This window comes from Saccostrea echinata, unplaced genomic scaffold, assembly GCF_033153115.1.
Source record: "Saccostrea echinata isolate AGI-Se365-2 ecotype Australia unplaced genomic scaffold, CSIRO_AGI_Sech_v1 ptg000001l, whole genome shotgun sequence".
Lineage (NCBI taxonomy): Eukaryota > Metazoa > Mollusca > Bivalvia > Ostreida > Ostreidae > Saccostrea > Saccostrea echinata.
In genome coordinates this window covers 4,430,226-4,452,826 of record NW_026889750.1, presented here as the reverse complement: position 1 = coordinate 4,452,826, position 22,601 = coordinate 4,430,226, and the positions used below count along the sequence as shown (strand labels likewise).

Sequence of the window (22,601 nt, the reverse complement as noted above, 5' to 3'; positions counted from 1 at the left end):
CACGTTGCTTTAAATGACACAACTATGGCATTTCAATTCGATCTCAAAACATAATTAGCTGACTTATATGCATTTGCCTGTATGTTTTCAATATATTTCAATGCGCATGCGGACATCAGAAATTGGCTCGCACTGGTAAGACATTCCCTGTTTGTCAATGTACCAAGAGGACTGTGATTTCCTTATATTTTGCAAATTGTATTTATTTTGCGATAGCATAATATGCCACATATGTTTCAGTTGTATGGTTTACATGTGTTCAGTATTTTTTTTTTTACACATGGATATTATATCCATGACCTGTTTACAAAATGGCCAAATGGCAAACCATCCGATACTCTTTAGCGTAAAGATCTTTCGAGAACGATCACGTGACCATTGGAAAGTATGACGCGGTACAAATGATTTCGTTTTCTGGACAAGTATAGCTTTTTCAAAAAGCTTTGCCGTCTTTAGCAACAACCTTAAACAGTAAACTGACCTACACCTAACGGGCACGTATTATTCTTGAACATTTCTTGTCGTTGTATGTTTTCATAAACTTTTTACAGACATTAGCCCTACCATGTGAAAGACAGCGCAAAACAAAGGAAAAGTTTCCTCTGTTCGTTCTGTCGATTTTTTTTAATATTGAAAAATCTTGAAAAATTGTTAAGTCTTACGAAAATTAGCATACCAGAAAAGCATCTCCCTTGCCTTATACAACATTTCAACCGATGAAATAATTGAAAATTTTCACATCATGCAAATTCTACCAATCAGAAAACAGAGGAAGTGTACAGTACGAAGACAGTAAAATATTTCAACTCTGTATACCGTCTTCCAAGGAAGACGGTTATAAAACTATAATTCGTCACGCCATTTTGTTTATAATTAATATTCAATTGAGTAGACTATTTGACCGCTACTCCTCATCTTGCGGCTCGATTCCATCAAAATCAGCGGATTGGTCACATTTTTAAGATGCACTAGCGGAATCTCATGTTTAGATTGGAACACATCAGCAGTCTTTGTAAATACATATTGTGAAACCATAATACTTATTTTTGAACTTGAACTTTCTTTCTCTTCGGTACAGAGGCGAATAGAGGGAGTGATTTACCTTATTGTTAAGTCGTACGAAATTTAGCACGCCAGATAATTATCTCCCTTGCCTAGAACAGCATTTCAACCAATGAAATAATTGAAAAATTTCACCTCATGCAATTTCTACCAAACACAAAAGAGAGAAAGTGTATAGTACGGAAGACAGTAAAATACGTCAACTCTGTATACCGTCTTCAAAGCAAGGCGAATAGAGGGAGTAATTTTTAGAAAGTAAGTACCTTTTACTCTGCAAATGAATAATTTCGGAGATAAATCCAAATTTTCTGAGAGCAAAAGGATTGGACCATACAGCTTTAACCGAGAAAATAATTAAAGAAGATCGTTCAGAACATTAAGTAGAAATGCGTTATCCTTAATAAATACTGAAATATATCAAAATATTTTATAATCCTTTGTACTGAGAAAACGGTTGGATGTCTGCATTAAGTCCCCTACTCAAGAATGAATAAACTAATAAAACTAATTAAAAGAAAAAAGATTTAAGAAATGAATAAATATTTTCAATAGAAATAAATTATTCACATTTCAACATGACTGAATCAGTTTTGGTTTGCAGGGCACCTACTTTTCATTTTTTTTTTAATTCTGTATTAAACTAAATAAAAAGCGAGACTCTTGATTTCGCGAATTATTTAAAGCGAATATTAATTCCTCTCATATGATTCGTAACAAAACTTAATTTGCATTTAATAAGCATGCAACTTTAATTTGCCACCTCAGAAATTTGAACCAGGTGAAGGGGTAAAAATATTCTATTGAGCGTTTTTTTTCTCTTTTTTTTCTGCTTATTTCTTTCTTTTTACACCCCATAATATTCCCTCATTTTTTACTGCAAGTCAGGTAAGCATATGGCATATGAAAAGAAAAACATTTGCGTTTAAATTTTCCCAGGCATTAAACAAGGCAAATTGGGTTAAGTTGTGCACAAAGCGCATGTTTTCATGGTTTTTAGTTGCAGAGCAGAAGCAGTAAACCAGGTGTCTCCCGATTTGGCAGGTGACAAAAACAATGATCCTAGTATTAAAACCGTTACATAAGAAATTCTTATGGTGTTAAATTGCAGTCAAATGGATAAGGAGCACATGGGTGTGTCTAAATCACGAAAAAACCCTCAATAGAAACAGAGGATTAAACAATACGTATGGTTTGACTATTTCTTTAAAGTCCTCTTATGTTGACAGAAAAAGAAAGAAACAAATCTACGTACCGAAAATCAATGTCGATTTTTATAACCTATTTGATACACGGTCACAATTGACATTGTGTTTTGTAAATTCAGCAAAAATGTCGCGATCATTAATCAGGTGGTTAATTAAGTCAATCAAGAATATGAATATACTGTATATTGAAGAGTCAATTATCTGAATTGAAATCATATATTTTCGTAACATTCGAAGTTAACAAAAAGGTTTTATTTAAAAAAAAAAATCATAATAATAAAATTTAAAAAAAGGAATAAAAAAAATTAAACAAAAGCTTTTGTTATCTTCCCCAGTTTATAAAATCTTGAACAACAAACAAACAAACCTTTATTTGGCCGAGATACATTCAATTAAATAAATATTCGTTTGATAAGAAATCACCACTGCGTGTATATGTACCCAGCGAAAATATCGTAAAATGTGCGACATTTTATACTCCCGAATCGTCAAGACCATTGCTGTTTTCATACGTTCTATTGAGGAACCTTTAACAATTATCGTATGTATAAGGAAAATTCAATATTTATTATGCGATCTTTAAAAAACACAACAATATAGCTTTGTATTCCTCTTAAACTGTGATTTTTATCGTAAAGCGAATTCATTGACAATCCTGTTATGGCATGATTGACATCCTAGCTCCGCCCCCAAATTGGGTCTCTTCGGTGGCTTATAAAGTATAAGCATACGATAAAAAAGCGGTGTGCGAAATACAAGCATGATACTAAAGAAGGGAAATGAATTTTATTGGGATAATCGAAGTGGAGAAAATGTATGAAAAAATTCTGCTCGGTTCATTTAAAAGATCTTTTGGATATATAATGTGAAATAATACCAATGTGAGGTTAAATGCAGGTAACTCTTTTATCCCATGCACCATGCGCATACTGCGATCTGACACTTTAGTATTTGTGATTTGTGCATTTGTAAGTGTTTTTAAATGCATACTTAGTTTTTCTGATTTATCAAACAAGGAAAATAATATGGATCATAAATCAATGAACTCTTCGGACAGTCACAAAATGGAGACTTACTTCAAACAAATTTACCCAAATGCAGGTAAGAAGTTAGCCGGAGTGCAGTTGGGATATAATAATATGTTTTGCACTCCAGGATTTATTTAAGTTAAATATCGAATGTTTACTTAACTTTATTTATAATTCAATTTATAAGATTAGGCAAATGAAAACCTCTTGCGACTGGTGCATTGTTTGTGGGGTTTTAATAACGGGCTCTGAATAAAAATCAGTAGTTAGCTGAGCCAAAGTCATCCACTCTCCTAGGAAAGAAATGCAGAACGACCAAAGATTATGAAAAGATACCCTGAGCAATGAACATTGGAACTAAAACACACATACATACGCACAAACATGGAGTCCAAATAGCATCTGATTCTCTGAAACGATCGGTGAATGTGCATTGAAGCAATTAATAAGTAGAAAAAAATGATTGATATCGCTGTAAATTTGCATAATGTAAATGCTACGTTGAAAATGTATTTTATGTGAAGAAATAAATAAAAAGGGGTTCGTGGACGTTCTAGAGCTATCACTGTGCCCCTTTACCTTGTTTTCATTCAGATGTACAAGATCTCATTCATCAGATAGCAATGATATAATGCCTCATCATAAACGATAGTCAGTAAGTCATAGAACATACCGGACCCAGCACTCGCGCGGTTTTCTTCCGTTTTTAGGTTAGTACGACTGTGTGAATAAAGTTTGTGGCGATCTTGGCTGTTTTGAGAAGTATCGTAGTAGTTATATCTTAGAGAGGAAGCAACTTTCATATGAGGTCTACGTAAATTATATATTAGCAATTCCACCAAGTTGCAAATTTAGGAAATGGTCATATTTTCCAAAATTAGATTGATTACAATGGTCTGTTATGTTGGGAGGGACCGCATTGGTGAGAGATTTTGGAGACGGGTTGATATTTTCTGATAGGTTGTCGGTTTGATAGCTAACCACGCATGGCACCAAGGTGTTGAAAGAGTACACCATATTAGCATTTCACTCAAAGCAACTAATCCAGCATGCAGTAACATAATAAAACCCTTATACAAGAGCGTCCCGTAGATAACTTTTGCTCCATACATTGGACCAATGTTGTATCTCGTTAAAAATGAGAGCACCTTCTCCCCTTTTTTACAACTTTTGTGTTTAAATTCGGCATCATGTGTGCAAATCGTATCCTTTTCAATTGCAAATTGTCCCTCGTTTGGAAAACAGCAAATTCACACAAACTCTTTTTTTTATGTGCACTGCATTGTTATTTTGGAGGAAGGTGAGAGGAATAAAAATAAGTGGAAATTCTAAATAGAACCTAAAAAGAATTTCTATCTCGATTGGCCGACAGACGTTTTCTGTTGCTGTATGGTGGCGTACTACAGGCGTTGGGGCAGTTTACACATTTACATTTTAGTACTTAAGAACTCTATGGCAAGTCTTAATGATTTTACACATCAGTGATCCATCAGCATGGCATCAGTAGTGATCCTCTTATTTTTATGAATCTCTGTATAACAAACCGAGACAATGCTGTTGTTCCTAGGCATAGGATAGGTCCGTAGATGGCTTGACCTACTTCAAAAAAGAATAACTTCAAAGGCACGCTATGCCTAACACTTTTATTTCCATTTATTTTCAAATTATTTTTCAACATTTAAAAGAGTTTACAAAACTTAATTGCTTATCTTTATGACCAAAAGGATGAATGACACGATCGCCACGTTTTCATCCAAGCATTTTATTTTTCTGGTATATTCTTAAAAAGGTAACACCTGTTCATTTTGCAGGTCAATGTGAAAAACTGCGATCTTTACAGAAGACCGTTCTAAGCCATACTAAAACACTCTGTTTACCATTTAAGAGTGCTTGATACACATTTAGTCTTCTCTGCCCTGTATGGTTGCATAGAATTGATCTCGATTGCCTATCAAATCTACAGCATTACTAGCGCCATAGTTCAAAACGACGAAAATGATATGTTTAATCTATTAAACCCTGCAAAACCCAATACTGCGTTATCGAGACGAAAAAAAGTCAAATCTACCCTAGTTAGAAAGTTTCATTGATAACAGTCGCCTTATGACTCATTCATGCTTTAAAAAACCACATTTTTATTTATTGCTGTAAAAATTGTCTATTTGACCTTAAACGGTTAATCCACAGCGACTTCTCGTTTAAACGCCAAACAACCTGCCGATTAAAACTCCTCTTTAAATTTGTGGTTTTAATAAAACTTACAGATGTTTAATCAATCTATCTTAACTCGCAACCTGATTAAAGTTCGACCAGTAAATCTTTCCATGAGATAGCTTATTTCCTAATAACTTCTTTTTTTCTCAAGTAGCACGTTTTTTCACCTTCATGGAATTAATTTGTTGTTCTTTATTTGAAGGAAGTCAATACATTACACTTGTCTGATTTGCACTTTTACCAGACATCCAATATGTCGTCAATATAAGTTTTAGATCAATTCATCAAAATTCGATTGATTTGAGAAATTCCTACAAGAAAACCTGTGGTATTGAACGCTATTTGCCAAACTCGTGACATCGCAGAACAATCCCTTGTTCACAAAATAAAATGATTCACCCATACTGTTATCTGTTTTTAGAGGTTAACATTCCAATCCATCTGCTTTATTTAGAAAAACGTTTATATCGAACAACCTGATAAACTCTTATTTGCATTGATTGACTTTCCCGATTGTCTCAAAGAGATCCAAATTTTGCCACCCGACTGCTTCGAGATCAAGATTCTTTTGGCGTCCTTAGTTATCTGATGTTGTTCTTTCCTGTTAAAGGAATAATTTTATAAGCATTTGTCGTGCTAATGGAGACATAAAAGTTAATCTGTGGAAAATTTAACAATAAAGATTTGTTAATTTTCTGTCAGCTTAAATTGTGTTAAAATAGGTATTTTCTCGTATACATGTACTTTATTTTTACCAATAAAGTTTACCATTTGGTTTCTGTTGCTTGCAATCTGCACGCCGAGCCCGATAATATCAAAGTTCTGTACGGTGAAGGAGAGACCTACATTAACTTAGTGTACCAGATACTAACTAAATTCAATTGTTTTTCATGAGAAAAAATCCTTGGTCTGATGGTTTCTGTGTTCGATTTCCAGCTTACAATTAAGGTCAATATATATATATATATTTTAAAAATTCGACTAAAAATATATCCAACAGATTGCGTAGAATATAAAATTTGAACAGAATTGTAAAAAAAAAGATGATTTTAAAGACTAAACAGAGCAATTTCGTCAACAACAAATTAGCATCATCATTTTTAAGTTCAGTATTAACTTTATCCAAAAAACATCTCTGCAGAAAATATGGATCAGAAGATAACAAGTGGTAAATATTAATAAAAAAAAAAAAAGAATTATAAATACCTAAAAAAAAAAAAAAAGGGAAAAAAGGGGGGAAATCGTTTGAATTACATTTACCTGAATAACAAGACACCACCTTTACCCTATACAGAGACAAATAAACCGAATATATAAATTGGTCCCAGATTCGTATTATCATTAAGTTGGCAAATTGACGCAAAGAATCAAACAAGCTTTGTCGATTGACGCTTGGTACCAAACAAGCCTGACCAATTGACGCTTGGCGTCAAGCAAACTGAACCAATCGCCATTTGGTTTCAAACAAACCCTGGTTAAACATGTAAACCTTTGAGTGCATTTGATCTTTAGGATCTTTGCGGTCTCTCGATGACCAGAACTCCATCGTTTTAAGCCATTCACTGGCCAAAATTCCTTTAAATTTCAAAATGAAAGTTTTATTCAACACTCGATTCCTAAATTAGGGGATTAAATAGCAATTCTTTAAATCAGATCACCTTATTTTGTTTTCCATAGATAATAATAATAGAAAAATTAAAAAAAAAAAGTTTTCTTGTAATGTAACGATGGTTTAGATTATTATTGTATAGAGTGAGTTTGTATCTATTAAATCTCCATGAAAGTTTTTTTTTTTTTTTTTTTTTTTTCAAATTTCGTCGTCGTATAAACTGTTCCAACTTCACGAATTTTTTAAATCAAAGTCAATGAAATCTTATCAATTTTATTTTTTATGATTAATTTCGATATTGATTACGAATTGGAACCCCCCTTTTTTATTCACCCCAAAAAGATTTTAAACACTCGTGTGCCTTTTGAGGCCAAATCTATATCATTTGTGGTCAAGAAAGCTTTTCCTGGAGGCAAATCTTTTAAAAATTATCTCTGTGCAAATGTATTATCAACGTTTTCAAAGATATTAAAAACTCCAAACGAAAATCGACTTGTTTTTTAAAGGTTATTTCTTTATATTGTAGGTTTATTTATAACCTTAATCCGTTTAGATGTCTAAACTTCTGTAAGAATAAGCCTAGATAAAATCTGATAAAATCATACATGTACTATAAATAACTAAGATTAATTTACACAACAATGGTATATGAAATAAATACGATATAGTGGTGAAAATTATTTTTCTCCTTATTAGCATAATTTTAACTTTCATCATTTGCCATTTTATACAAAGACGAAGGACGGTGTAATGTAATGTGATACTCGTATTATATTATATAACACTTCTTGAAATTCAGTCAGAAAAGATTTCCCCTTTCAAAACAGATTATGTTATTACGGAAAAAACTTATGAAAAAAAGTAAAAGAAATGCCTTGTCTTAATTTTGTTCGGATTTTAAACAAAATATTTAGAACTTTGACAATTTTCATTCAATGTTCAAAAACCTCAATTAAAACTTGTTAAAACTCCGCAGACATCGTTCATGTAGTTAAATGGACTCATTCTACTCTTTAAATGTGAATATTTGATAAATACCAACAATAAACACTGTGAGTGGACGATATTGACAGGTCAAGGGCCATATACCCTTCATATTCAAGATATGATAAATGCAGTTGTATCTCATACACATTTATGTTTTGTAATCTCTGAAAAATAGAACAAGTAACACAATAGGAAATGGTTTCCATTTTAATATTTGATAAACATTTTGTTTTACTTAATAGCATGACAGAAGAGACAATTTAACAATTACTAAATATAGTTTTATACTCTTTATGAAGCTGTACTATAAGTAATTTACGGTTGACAAAAATGAAATCGTAAATGGAAATCAAAATTAATAAGAATCTGATTCCCCAAAACGCTTGAAGATACCTTTAATAGAGTATAATTGATAGATAAAGGTCTGCCAGTGAATCACAGCAAAAAGTTTTGCTTTCTTCATGGAGGAGGGGACTATATGTACCTAGGAATTAAACAGAAAGATATCACGCCTTTCTCTACGTAAAACTAATAAAAAATGAATGTACGTTGGACATGTGTTAACACACGCCAACAACACGAAACTGCTGCTCTATGGCTTGAAGTACGCATGTCCATTGATGGACTAACATCCGAGTTATGTTTGACAAGCTTCGGCACCAGCAAACTACGCGTAAGGTCACGTGACTCAAAATGGTGGCGTCGCTTGATACACGACCTTACCTCGACATAATATTTCAATACTTTATATTTAATTCATCACAACAACTCTCTCTTAATCATTTTCAAATACCTACTAGGTAAAACATTAATTACTACATGCCGAGTGCCAATCAGTAAAGTTAAAAAAAGAGGTATACGTACAACGTAACTAATAATGCAGCTCACACGCTTTTATCCTCAGCAAAAATAGAAATATTAGTCAGAAAGAAATTAATTTCTCAGATAGTTGCAATCATCAGTGGCTTAATAATTTTTTTATCACCTGAACTCTTCGTCATTAAGCCGCCAATTGATGTATGGTAATTGATTCATCGGGTTTCGCAGCATCAAAGAGATCTGAACTCTTTAAATAGATTAGTCATTTGTTTTAAATGCTAAAATTGGAATGATTCATAAATGCATCGAGTGAAGTACCCATATTAAGTTTGGCTCGATTGAAATGTCGTAACCATGTTCAATATTCTCGAAAACACTGATCATTTTGAGTGGATATTCATGAGAAATAAGCAATTCTCGTATTGGATAGACAACAGCCATTTCGTTAATGAAATAATTGTAATTAAAGCCCAATAGAAGGAAACAGGAAATTTCATCTGTGTATTGGTGCATCTTCTATGGATGTTTACAATCGTCAAACGATGACGAATTGCAGTGAATCACTATCTTGCTCTTTTTTAAAACTTCATTAATTTGTAAACACAAAAAAGCAGCCACTGTGATTCATATAAATTTACTTAACCGTACCACAATTCTGACACTCGGCGATGAGTATCTAGGTTTATTTACCATTTCACTGCATAAAGAGCAAGATTTGAGTCTTTCAGGGTATATATATTCATGTTCTATTTAAATGGGTATTACTGATGACACTCTTTGGCAAAACAAATTACAGTAGTATTAAGTGCAAATATAAAGGTTCTGTACTAAGATAGGTTTACTTTTAAATTTTGGTAGAACAACATAATACAATTGTGGGTCATTGCGGGTTGTACATCAATCTGTATCAAAACGAATGAAGTTTCCTTGTGAATTTTATTGAACAGTGCAAGTCTAATTGCTTCTTTACACGTATATCTTTATTCTGTCAATGGCGCTTGACAGATTGCGTCGAATTTACATTTATTTAATGTCAAGTCGGAAAAAGTTGCATCATATGTTTACTCCGAGGACATTTAATTGTTTCTATGGTCTGTTTGTATCCGTATTCATTGGTGTGGATCTGCTTTAATCGCCCGTTTTCTTCCACTCCTATATCGTAAAAATTAAATTATTCGAATGGAAGCAAATTTGATGTAAAAGGTTATGTGACGTCACAACTCCCTATGACAGATAATCTTGAACGGAAAGTTTTCATTAATGCCACTTTTTCCCCACAGTCGGAATTTCTTTTTTTTTTCTTTTTTTTAAAGGAAGACATTTACTTACGTCAAGCTTGAAAAACACCTGAAGAGGTTAAAAATATTTTATCCGAAATAAAAAAAAATTAGGTCAAGTGGTTGGTATCATACGCCGGTGCGGCCATGTTTATACCAATACAGTTAAAGAGTGTCAGCTCTTTTTGTTAGTGTTGACTGTAAGAACTTAATGTCAGTAAATAGGCGCTTGTTTTGTGGTTTCACTACATTGATTGTCATGTCTCACTGTGAGAAGTGCGTATTCAACATTCTCTAATATATAGGTAGTAAGGTGTCAACCCACTACTTGGCCGCTATCCCATGGCTAGCCCAGCTGGCAAGGTTTTGTCTCGGTTCCACCTTGGCGCGTGTCTTCTCCTTCTTGACACTAGTAAATGAAAGTTGTGGGTAAAAGGATATTGTCTATAAACACTTCAAGATATATATGGGTGTTGTAGTGTGATAAAGACAGCAGTTTGAAAGCCATGAATAGTATATATATGGTTGCGAGTGAAATAATTACAAGGATTTGGTCTCCGACCTTGCGGCGGAGGGATATTCACCTTAATGGACAAACATACAGAATCTCTACGCACTTTCTGTGCTCACACTAGTTATCGCATCAAAATTAATATATTTTTTAAGAAACACCATTCATCATTTCTTGTACTGCTTTATTATCTATTTGAATTGCTATTGCAATAGAGTTAAGTCAAAGGTGACATTTACACAATAATGACGGTAAAAAAAAATTCAGCAACAAAATGCTCATGTCTTTCAACTCCATTCAGTTTTCTGCTAAATGACTTCCGGGTTTTATTTTTATATGCTGTTGGATAAATAGGGAATGCAAAAACACTTTTTGTTTCTATTAGTAAAGTTCATCAATCAAAATTTATCAAAAATATGGGAACACTATTGGAAAACTTTATGTTAAAGATACCTATTAAGCTAATGACTATACAAAGAAGAGATGGACCTAATGAACCAAGAAGAAACATTGCATAAAAAAATTGAATTAATAATTCACTTGCATGTACACTGCACTTTTACAAGAAATATCCCCAAAAAAGCGTTTTAATAAAATGACCTAGTTTGGACAAAAAAAATTTAAAAAATCTTTTATTGCCTGTAAAATCAGATTAAGAACACAGGAAATGTTGGAAATTTCAAGATACTTTTAAATTTAATGTACTTAATGTGAATCTAAGAATACGTATAGGATCCGGATTGTACATGTATCAATAAAAAGTCAAGTTTTGGGGTGTTTTCATTGACTAGGATGGGCGTTATCTATGTATTGTGGTCGAATTTAATATTGACAGAGTGTTTCGTGTCTAGGTTACGTTCTACGTACGGCAAATTTTTAATCAAGCATCCCTCATATATCTATCTTAAATAGGATTTTAAAATCAGATATTTGAATTAAAATGGGCAACAGTGGAAATAGTGCGCCCCCAAATTTTGTTAACAATTCTATACCTAAAATGCATTCGCTGGATAAAAGATGATAAGTACATGTACGTAAATGAAATAAATGAAATAATTGTAAATCAATGAATGCAAAAAAATCTAATTGATTCTGAGCAAAAGGTATACTTCCTTGAAAAGACAATTAAATGATATTCACTGCTTCTAGGCGATAAGTACTTTTTGCGATATTCATAGAAGCGAGGGTGGATGAATGACATACAATTAACCTTCTGGAATAATTATGATTTTCAAGGATGCATATAGTGTTCTCTGTGCGTATCAATGAAATAAATCCAATTCGACCTTTTGAAGTATTTTCCTTTGGCTTTTGTTTCTACATAGAGAACAAAAAGGAAACATATTGTCTTTTCCGCAAGAGTAACATTGTCTTAATACCTACATCGTCCCCGTCCCCATCAAGAACATCAGTGTCCCACGCAATTTTTTTCTTGCTACTTTTATGGCTTATTAACACAACATCAAGAGAAATGGAGACCTTAAATGGAATATTACCACATAAAAAGCGTGTTTTGATTCCCCTTTTTGTAATAAGAAAGGTGCTCTATGTGTACATTATAGGTATAAAAACATGGTAAAAAAGTCAATAATAAACCTGCATCTAAATACATGGAGGAATTGACCCTTCAGTGCATATTAGTAATTCTTTCTTCTTATCCCAGAAAAAATTGTAAAACAAAAACACAGTGGCAAGTGCAGTTTGTCAGGGCTTTATAATTTCAAATATGTTCTCTTGTTTTGTGTTGTTAGAAATACTGGAGAGGCGTTCAGTCGGTTTTTGTATAAACTTAATCATTAAGACCGCAATACGGTCCCCAGAATGTCAAAACGGATGTCAAACGACAGTCAACGTCACGTCAGAGCAAAAAGCTTTGAGAACAACTCTCAAACGTGTCAATATTGCATTCATTATTTCATTCTTTATTCGGTGTAAACATTTCCGATTTAAGCTATCCTTGAATTTATTTGACACAATTAGGGAATGTTCGACACGGATTTATGTCCATTCGATATCACGAATTGTTAATTTGCATGTTCCCTGAAGTTTCAACAGTGTGAAATTTTGTTGGAGGTAATGCCCTCTTAACTTTTATTCCTGGCTATATTTTTTTTGTGTGATAGAGCTTTTCGACCTGCTCTGTTAGGTTTGACTGCATGAGCACATATTACCTACTCTGCAGTAAAGTACACACTCACAATTTAAGTGCAATTAAAATGTTGATGAAACCAAAAAAAAAAAAAAAAAAAAAAAAAGAGAGACCCAAATAAAAATATTAATTATAAAAAAAAAAGAAAATTGAACAAGCATTGGCAGATTTTACCAAACGTAGACTGAAATCTTTTTAAAACCCAGTTAAAGATCAAAGAAGTCAATGTAAAGATGTAAAACAGCTAGATTATTGATTAGAAGAAGTGATTGTCTCTCCTGGTAATGAACAAAAAAAAAAAAAAAAACCCTTGTCAATCATAAATATTCTCTATCACTGACAAGAAACAGTATCATATTCTTTTGTTTCTATCAATCACTCTTTCGTATAACCACTGTGTAGTATTTCGGGACAGCACAGTTTTGTCAATCCATTCATAATGTGGCGTTCATTCATGAAAGGACATATCCAGGTGAATCTTTGTGACTCATTGCGCCGCCGAACATCAAGGAACTGCACATTGAAGGTCGATAGGACTCAAAGTAAACCATTTGTTAGTCTTGAAGTCTGTTTGGTTGAGATCTGTGTCAATATGCTTGTTGAATAAAAAAAAGATATTTATTCTGGATGTACACTCTCTGACTAAGAACACGCAAATGAAAAAAAAAGACATCAATGAGTATTTTATTCATTTGGGTACAATAATTGTAGACTAAAGATTTCTGTGTCTAATCTCTCACTTAATGATATTCATGGCCACCGTAGAAAACGATCGCTTAGCGATTTCAGTTTTTGACTTTGTAAGGATTAGTGAATGAACGAAGTGAGAAAGGCACACAGATCTAAGTTTGTTTAGCCCCACGTGTGCAGCTGGAGTGACATAGATACCCAGTCACGTCGATTGATAACCTTTTACAGGTCTAGATATATGTGTTTAGCAATTATAAAATCTGTAAACCTTTGATAACATTAACTTGTGTATTTTTAAAGATAGTAGTCTCAGTTTTGTAGGTCAGCTCTAGTCCATGTATAAATATACATATGTTGACAAGTGGCCATAAAAATCAGGTAAAACAGTCTGGGATGATCGTAAATTCATTACATTTAGACGCTAGACAAGGTACGATTGGATAAAGCTCAGTAGTTTGTGATGTTTTGTGTTTGGCACAAAACTTCGTTTTGATTTGAGCCAAACAAATTGGGTCAGCAACCCCGTTTAATGACGTCACTGACTATCGACTATATAACCCATGTGTAAATATTTCGTTTTAAAATGACTCAATAACAATCAAATTAATCATTTAAATGTTACTAAAACAGAATAAAACTATATAATTATTGCATGTACAGAATGCAGAAAATTGCAACCTCCGTGTTCTCGATACTAGGTGAAAATTGATGTTCTTTAGTTTGTTACGTCATCAACGTACAAGGTTGACTTGATGAACATGTCAATTTCGACCTTGTAGAAAGAAAATACTAGATTTTTATTTTTCATTGAAAGAATGCCTTCTTCTGATGAAAAAAAACATGCTTTGTTAATGCTGTCAAATATCAATTTGTCACATTTAACCAAAAGGATTACGATCCTTTCATATTAATTCTGTCTTTGCGGTTCTCTGCATAAACTTCTATGGAAGTGGCTTTGCACTGTAAGAAAAGAACTCTCCCTTTCTTTACTTCAAGTCTGTCTGGGTTTCAGTAAAGACCCCACTTATCGTGGTAAATGAATGAAAACGATAAACTTGGTGAAGGGTGTCGTTTCATCCAAAGTGAACTTAAAGTGTTTTTGCATATCGTATTCAAATATTATTTATAGGTCTGAACACACTTTCTTTCTTGTAAGAGTCACGGTTTTTGGGTAGTTAATGAAGGAAAACTAAGGGGCCAATGTGATAAAATTAAAAAAATAAAATGCTGTATACAGGTATTTAGTTCTGCCAGTAATGAAGTTGTGGAGAAAGGAAAATTATTTCACATCTCAAAAGAGAAGTCTTGACACATCCTCAATGAAGGATGAAAAATCAAGAATAAATGGAGACGATTGGGACGGTGTCTTTGAATAGATATAACTATCAGAGAATCCTATCATTAAACAGTTGACCAAATACTGAAGCTATAAATTATTTAAGAGTGATACTGCTTAGTTGCAAATTTTAAAGTTTCCAATATTAGGATGCTTTTTTAATCTAGATTTTCCATTTTGTTCAATTTTTCACAAAAAAGGACATTTCTACATACAATTTTATCCACTTTTGACCCTTCTGTGAATGAGTAGAAAATGAAATACTTCTGTTTTAAGAAAGGATTCAACTTGAAAATCGAATAGAGTACGTTTTCTCCCAATGCAGTTAACAAGAACATATCGTACAAACTGCGTAATCTTGACAGTTCTGACTGAAGGGAAAAGTTGACTATATTAGAGAGGTTTAATCTTATATTGCCATAAAAGAGGATATTTACGGATTTAGAAGCACATTCCATTTAATTGTAATTGCCTTCCTTTCTTATCAATTAAGGAATTAGAATTATGAGGGATCTATTGTAGATTCCTTAAACTAAAGACAAAACATAACGAATTAATGTGGTTGGTAATCCGTCTTAAAAGATTTGTAAATTAAACAAATAATTTCGTATACTGTCGCGTGATCCATGCGGATTATCTTTTGAAATTATTATTAACGTTAGAATTTAACCACTAAGAGTACATAGTTCTAGAAGAGAATATATGCTGATCCACCTTCAACCGTCTTTCAACATAAAGATCCTGTTACTCTGGGGATGAAATATGACAAATTAAAGACAAATGTATGATAACAAATTAAGTCCAAAAGCCAACACAAGCACTCATACTCGATGTTGCTCACACTATCAATAAAGTTACAACATATATAAAAAATCATGATTGTTATAAAGTCCTGTGATTGAAATAATTTTGGGTTTACTGATTTTGTTTTCTTTGATAGACGATGTCCTAGTGCAGTGCAAGGCGTTAAGGTCCCAGAGATACTTTTCCGATGGAAACTGTTACTCCACTAAACCTATTATTGAAGACGTTTGTGTGGGTTCATGTGTACCTATGAAAGAACTCCAAGTCCAATGGTGGTCAGAATTTGTCAAGTACTGGTCAAATAACAAACAAAAAGAATACCGATGTGTTAATGACAAAGTGAAAAGGAAGAAAATTCAGTTAATCTGCAAGGACGGCACGATCAGGACGAGAACTGTGAAAGTTGTCAAGTCGTGCAAGTGTAAAATTGTGAATAAAAAACGAAAAAATCGCAGAGGACGACGACGAAACAGGAAAAACAGAAGCAAAAGCAAGAGGCACTTAAGAAATAGAAATAAAATTAGACGCAATAGAAGACGTTTGTTTCAATATAACAACATGAAAACGTGAAGCAAACCAGTGATTATTAGGAAAAACTCCTTTATAATGCCAAAGTGTTAGTGTGATAGCGCATTCATAAAATCGAACACACCAATACTTGTATGCGTGCGCACACTGTGATGGAGTAACGATTTAACAAAGATCGTCTCAACCTAGTCCAAAATAATTCGAAAGAGGGCTTGTGCTACGCATGCGCGATAGATTTCAAGTAACACTTGCTTCGTCTGTGATCTAAGTTACAATGTGCGGTATTTGTTAACAGATGACAATATATTACACTTGGCAATTGTATTACAGTTTTAATGTAGACAAGGACACCCCAAAACTGTTCATCTGTTTCAGTTATATCAATGTAAACCTCGTGCAAGCAACTGTCATTATTTATTTTTTTATCTATACTATCTTGCCCCATCCAGCATTTAATATGAACTAAAAATGTTTTACAGGTCATCCAAGACGTGTCTAAAATCAAATTATTCCTTCATAATTTGTATATACGGCATGATAATCATCAAACATATTGTCATGAATCATTGACCAGTTTATTTATTGTAGTTATTGAACAAGAAACCTCTTTATCTCTTCTCTCTCAGTGAAATCCGTTTATGTACATCTGTGAACGCTTGCTAAGTGAGCAATATTTTCTTATTTATATATATATATACAGGAAAAGATTTTTTGTGATTTTCAACATGAATGAAAAAACACTAAAATTGAATGTTGAAGCAGTTTTTCCTTTAACTAAGCAAAAGTAAACATATATTGAAACATATTCGTTTTTGAATAACTGGATATATCATTCTGTTCACAGATTTGATTGAGGCTCTTGAACTAGCTATGTAAAATGGCATTCTGAGAGAAATCTATGTTCGTAATAGCATTATTTGTTAAAATTTTGTTTTGAAATGTTGTAATTTTTTTGATGTTATTATGGTAAATTAAACACAGAAGAACAATATAAATTTTAAAAAAAGCCTGGCGTGTCCTCATTTGTATGTGGTGGTTTCTACAGAATCGGAGAATAAGTTGCACTGGAATAGAGAAATGCAGATAGTTTCAAATAAATAGAAATTCAATTTTTGTTATGATTTTTAAAACAAGGGCATCAATTTTGATACAAGAATTTGAGCAAAAGGAGAAAATTCTTTGTGGTGTCTTGTGTTATCAACTAAGACACAGGTTGTAAATACTTAATATTATTTGGGTCATTTCAAAGATAATTCTTTTGATTTGTAAAGAAAAGTGGTTTTTATGTCATCTTTAACTCTGTTTAATACTCATAGACACACACGGCAATGACTAAGGAGTTTTAACCATGCTTTACGGAGCATTCATATACCTTTCCTCCAAAGAAACCTTCCTAATTAGGGCCGGCTTTACAGGGGGATTGTAGAGATTTTGTGTAATAACGATCTTTTATCAATGAATGTTATCTGAGAATAATAAAATATAACTTGATAGGACCGTATTATGATCATTTTAGAGGAGCTTCATCTATTCTACTCGGAGACCATTTGCTGTTTTCGGTACATTCTCCGCATAGCTCCGGCGCCCTGGAAAAGCGTACTCGTGATGGTTGTATTTTTCTCTCGACGAATTTTTAATCAGGATTGATATAACATGTCAGGTGCATTATTACATTAAAATGAATTTGCCTACAAATCTCACTTGTGCGAATAACACCAGTATTTCTCTTAATTTTTTTTTTTTTTTTTTTTTTGCACGAAACTCATTTCAGAAAGGCTCTAGGAAAAAAAATATAAAGAAAAGGTTAAATTTCATTTTGTGATATAATTAAATTTAAACCTATTATGTTCCACATATTCTTCATGTTTTATGAAATTATTGAATTTGGGTACTGTAGGTTAATATAAAAATTTTTAACTTCAAGATCCGAACAACCTTATACTGTATCACAATTCAAAAATGCTCCTCTTTAGTGTTTAGTAAAAGTTAATACAATGAACGATTTAATTTTCAAATTCCATGGAACACATAGAAACGTCCAATGATTGTGGTGTTTTCAATTGAAACATTGGCCTGTGGACATTTGTAGGCAAAACTTGTAACTTAACCGTTTCATGTTTCAAAACACGTGTACACGCGAAGGGTAAAGTGTTTCATTATGAGCGAATGTGCACCAAATCCATGTTGAAACTTTCTTTAATAGATTGATCAATACACTTATTTACGGTTTAAGAGCAAAAGAAATAGACGCATTGCAAATTTGAAACCAACACAAGTCAATAAATCTGAGGTAAAAGCAATCGATTTTAAATCGTAAATTTACCAATAAAATAATTAAAAAGCTTTATACATTTTTTAAAGAATTCGTTCTTGTGTTTTTGTTTTTGTTTTTTTTTTTATTGCAATTGAATATAAACCCATAACCATGCAATGCCAAAAAATGAGAAGATTATTGTACGTATTTCAAAATATTACATTAGGAACTAAACCCAAGTCAATCTTGAGAAGTCATTCATTCATAAAATAGGGAGAATAAACTTTGGATCTTTGCCATGTTTAGTATTACCGATAACGTCTGCAGTGACAGATAGGTAACTATGACCTCTGATGGAAGAAATCTATGAATAAATAAAACCATACTGCATACGTAAATATATGATAGATAACACAAAATGTTGTGCCTTCGTTCATTTGATATATACGTACAAGTAGCAAGTTAGGTACATTAAAAATATGTTTATATTCAGAATAACAAACACCACAATTCTGAGAGTAAAATCTTATTAACTTCCAGCAGTTTTTATATGCATTACGTATCGTATTTATATATGTTTTTTTTTTCATTGTTGGTTCCTCTAAAGTCTAAAATTATGCATAAAAATATACCTCAATTCATTGTATTTAAAGATGTTCGGAAAAAAAAAAACGAATGGAATTTTTTTCATGAGGTGTACATTTTCCATTCATAAAAAAACTATGAAGGGTTTCCAGAAGCACAAATAGCAATACTAGTTTTCTCCCATTACTAATATTTGGACAAAATGTTCCGAATTTCGCCTCTGTGTTGGTAGATTTCTTGTAAATAGATTTCAATGCCTATACAGTTGATTAGTACTCAAGAACAATAGATAAAATGTAATATTTGGTCAAAATTCTAAATGCATGTGATTTTCTACATTTGAACAGTTACAAATTGGGGACTCTGGTTAGATTTTATACATCATCAGGATTTATACATCGCAGACTTTTCTCCATAATGTCATGCTAAGTAAGGTTCCCTTGGACATTAATGCAAGCAGTAGTACTTGTACTTTGTTTAAGAAATTTTACTTTGTGTTTCAACAAGGAAAGATTTCAAGAGGGATTAAAAGGGTCTAAATAAAACATGGATCATTTATCAATATCTTTAAAACCATTTTATCTCCTTTGGATGACGTGTGCCTTTCAAGCTGTCTCTTAAACTGAATACACTTTAAAAAACAATCAACGAAAGAACGTTGAAACTAATTATTTCCATCTTTTGGAGTAGAGAAACAATGAATTCAGGTCGGAGTCGGGATACAACAAAAAGAACAATGAAATGCTAGAGAGGGTATGTAAAGCAGGATCACATCCGTGCTTAACGATTGACAAACAGAATAAAACGAAAAAGAAATCAATGAAATAAATCAGTAGTAAAAAATTACTTTTATCCTTCCAATATATTAATATCGCACATTATTATACTTAAAGGGCATGGACATACACTAGACAAAACTGCTAACGCACCCTAGGTATTTTCGTCTGCAAATACGACATCTGTCGTCGCCCGCGTGGCGCAGTGTTTAGAGCGTCTGCTCTAGAGTCGCGAAGTAAGGAGTTGATCCTTACGTCGCGGGTTCGAATCCCACTGTGGGACGTGGAGACCGGTCCTTCGGATGAGACCGTATAAACCGAGGTCCCGTGTCGCAGTAGGTGCTGGCACGAAAAAGATCCCTCACTGCTCAAAGGCCGTAAGTGCCGAGTATAGGACAAAATTTGCAGCTCTCCATCGGCAAGTGGTGGCGTCTCCATATGAGTGAAAAAATCTCGAGAGGGAAGTTAAACAACATACAAACAAACAAACGACATCTGTCTAGCTTATACTCAGACTTACTCACACGAGTATGCCTACTGCAGTCGAATTTGCCGATGTCTAACATGTCGTCTAGTAGTCACTTTGCTTTGGAATCCGGTCCACACTTCCGGTCGCCACAATTTTATGGTACCATCTATCAACAGCCGTGACGTATCTATATGTCGGGTTAACCACAGAAAAGATTTTCACATTCCTTAAGGTAGATGAAGTACTTTTCCACCATTACAAACAGAAAAATTGTTTTTTGTTTAAACAAACATCTCCAAAGAAACACCTTGTTGCAGACACCATACCAACTGCTCTACCACGCTCTTCTATTGTCCAACGCTACATAGTCAGCTTTTTTTTTTTTTTTTGAGTTCTAATGAATGCAAACAAAAAGAACACAATTTCAAAGAAGAAAATGGAAATATATTCCTTTAAAATGTGTGAGCACAATTTTCATGCATTTTTATGAAATAGTAAGGCTTCAGTTATCATTTATTTATTTACCTGTTTGGGCATTAAACATCTTACTTTTAATTCTGGTTACATATTTATATATTAGATACGTCTATAAACAACTTCTGAAAAGGGTAAACAATAATTTTCTACGATGGTGCGTTGGTAATTTTGTCTAGAGTAGATTTGTGTAGATTCGGTGGAATTTCATGAAATACGTAATGCAAAAGTGTTTCAAACCAATATATATCATAAAAACCTGTTAGATACTTCTTTTATCGGAAAAATATAAAAACTACAAAATTCAGGCGTGTTTGATTGTAATACATTCTTGCACCCAAAAATTATCCTTAATATTCAAAGAAAATTGGAAAACTAGGTGTATTAACTAAAGATATCAAAACTTTAATCAAGAAAATTATATTACAAAAAAGAAAAATAAAAAGAAATGCAAGAAAGCAGAACCAACGCAGCAGTATTGTCAGTTTGTGGTCAGTAATGTAAGCCATGTCAGCAAATCGAACATATCTGGTAAACGTAAATATAAGCAATACCAGAGCTCGTGCCAATGATGTTTTGTGTAAGATTATGAAGAAAACCATTGTCATTAAGTATTAAAATTTTTCATGTAACTTCAAGTCATTAAACTGAAGGTTTTTTTTCAAATAATAAATAGAAATTCAAAATTGTAAGAAAACAGCAATACAAATGTGTTCATGTCCCTTTAATCTCTAGATTTTGTTTTGGATTTTACGGCGTATATAGTAGAATCGAAACGTAAAGCCAATCAAATCATAGAAAGAAATTCATGCTAATTGTAAAATTTGTATCCATCTTATCAACATAACCGTTGTTGGTACAGCCTGAAATGTTTTGAAAATGTCCTTGAAAGAGTTGTAATGCTAACTAAGAAGCTGATTTATACAACCATGAATTTCACGACAGTTTGATTATGGGTTACGAATCACTGAGTGTTGTTTATATACCGGAACAACATAGACAAAACTGTGGTTATAGCAGACATTATACCCCATGGCCATGACCCCACTAAACATTAAGGATGAAGTATGATGCTACTTCATTTGTCAAGGGGGAAGGTACATTTAATCGTAAATCTCAAACTGTCAAGGCCAAAGCCGGCTTAAAGAAACACCTGGCATAAATTTTAATGCATTTCCATACGGGAATATTTTAGTGAGGTTTGGTTTGAATTATATACAATTTGCGAACATTATTTGCTTTAAAACTGAAAAAAATCTTAAGACATTAATTCCCTTGCAACGTTGTTTCCCTTTCGACAAGGGAATGGGGGCATGTTTACATATACCCCTGGAAATTCTATCGCTCTTTTTCTTCTCTACATTCGTTTTTGGGTCATTCGGCCTACTAATACGATATGTGGCATTGGAATGTCAATGGTCAAATGCCATAAATACCAGCATATTACCTTAACTTCAGAATCAAATTTCTAGCAAGAAACTCTGACCAGACATTAGTTTTTATCCTAGTTTAATGGCATAAGTAGTGTTAACCAATATAGACAATCTTGTCATGACCCACAATGTCCTTGACTTTTGACCTTGGAGTCAGCATAATTGTGTTTTGACAAGACTATCCACGAAAGAACTTCTTGCATCTTTTAACGAGGACTTTGATATTTTGGCATGTGACTCTGTCATTATAAAGTACATTGTAGTGTGTCTGGACCCATTTATAACCCTCCCGTTAAACCTTACAATACTTAGTATTTGTTTTCAATCAAAGCTTATGACTGTTATTTTGTGAGTTTAATTCTTCATATATACGATATATCGTGCAACAGCA

General features: G+C 33.0%; 1 protein-coding gene across 1 annotated transcript; it reads left to right on the top strand.

The window, feature by feature from the left end:
* The first annotated feature begins 2,981 nt into the window (after window positions 1-2,981).
* On the top strand, window positions 2,982-17,224 carry LOC133180922 (sclerostin domain-containing protein 1-like). Its single transcript, XM_061315416.1, has 2 exons — window positions 2,982-3,368; window positions 15,828-17,224. The coding sequence occupies exons 1-2, from the start codon at window positions 3,188-3,190 to the stop codon at window positions 16,259-16,261; spliced, it is 615 nt and encodes a 204-aa protein (XP_061171400.1). The 5' UTR covers window positions 2,982-3,187; the 3' UTR covers window positions 16,262-17,224.
* The last annotated feature ends 5,377 nt before the right edge of the window (window positions 17,225-22,601 follow it).

Coding starts and splice junctions, on each gene's coding strand:
- LOC133180922 (XM_061315416.1), top strand. CDS start 3,188: ATGCGCATACTGCGATCTGACACTTTAGTATTTGTGATTTGTGCATTT. Junction 3,369..15,827: donor ACAAATTTACCCAAATGCAG/GTAAGAAGTTAG, acceptor TTTCTTTGATAG/ACGATGTCCTAGTGCAGTGC.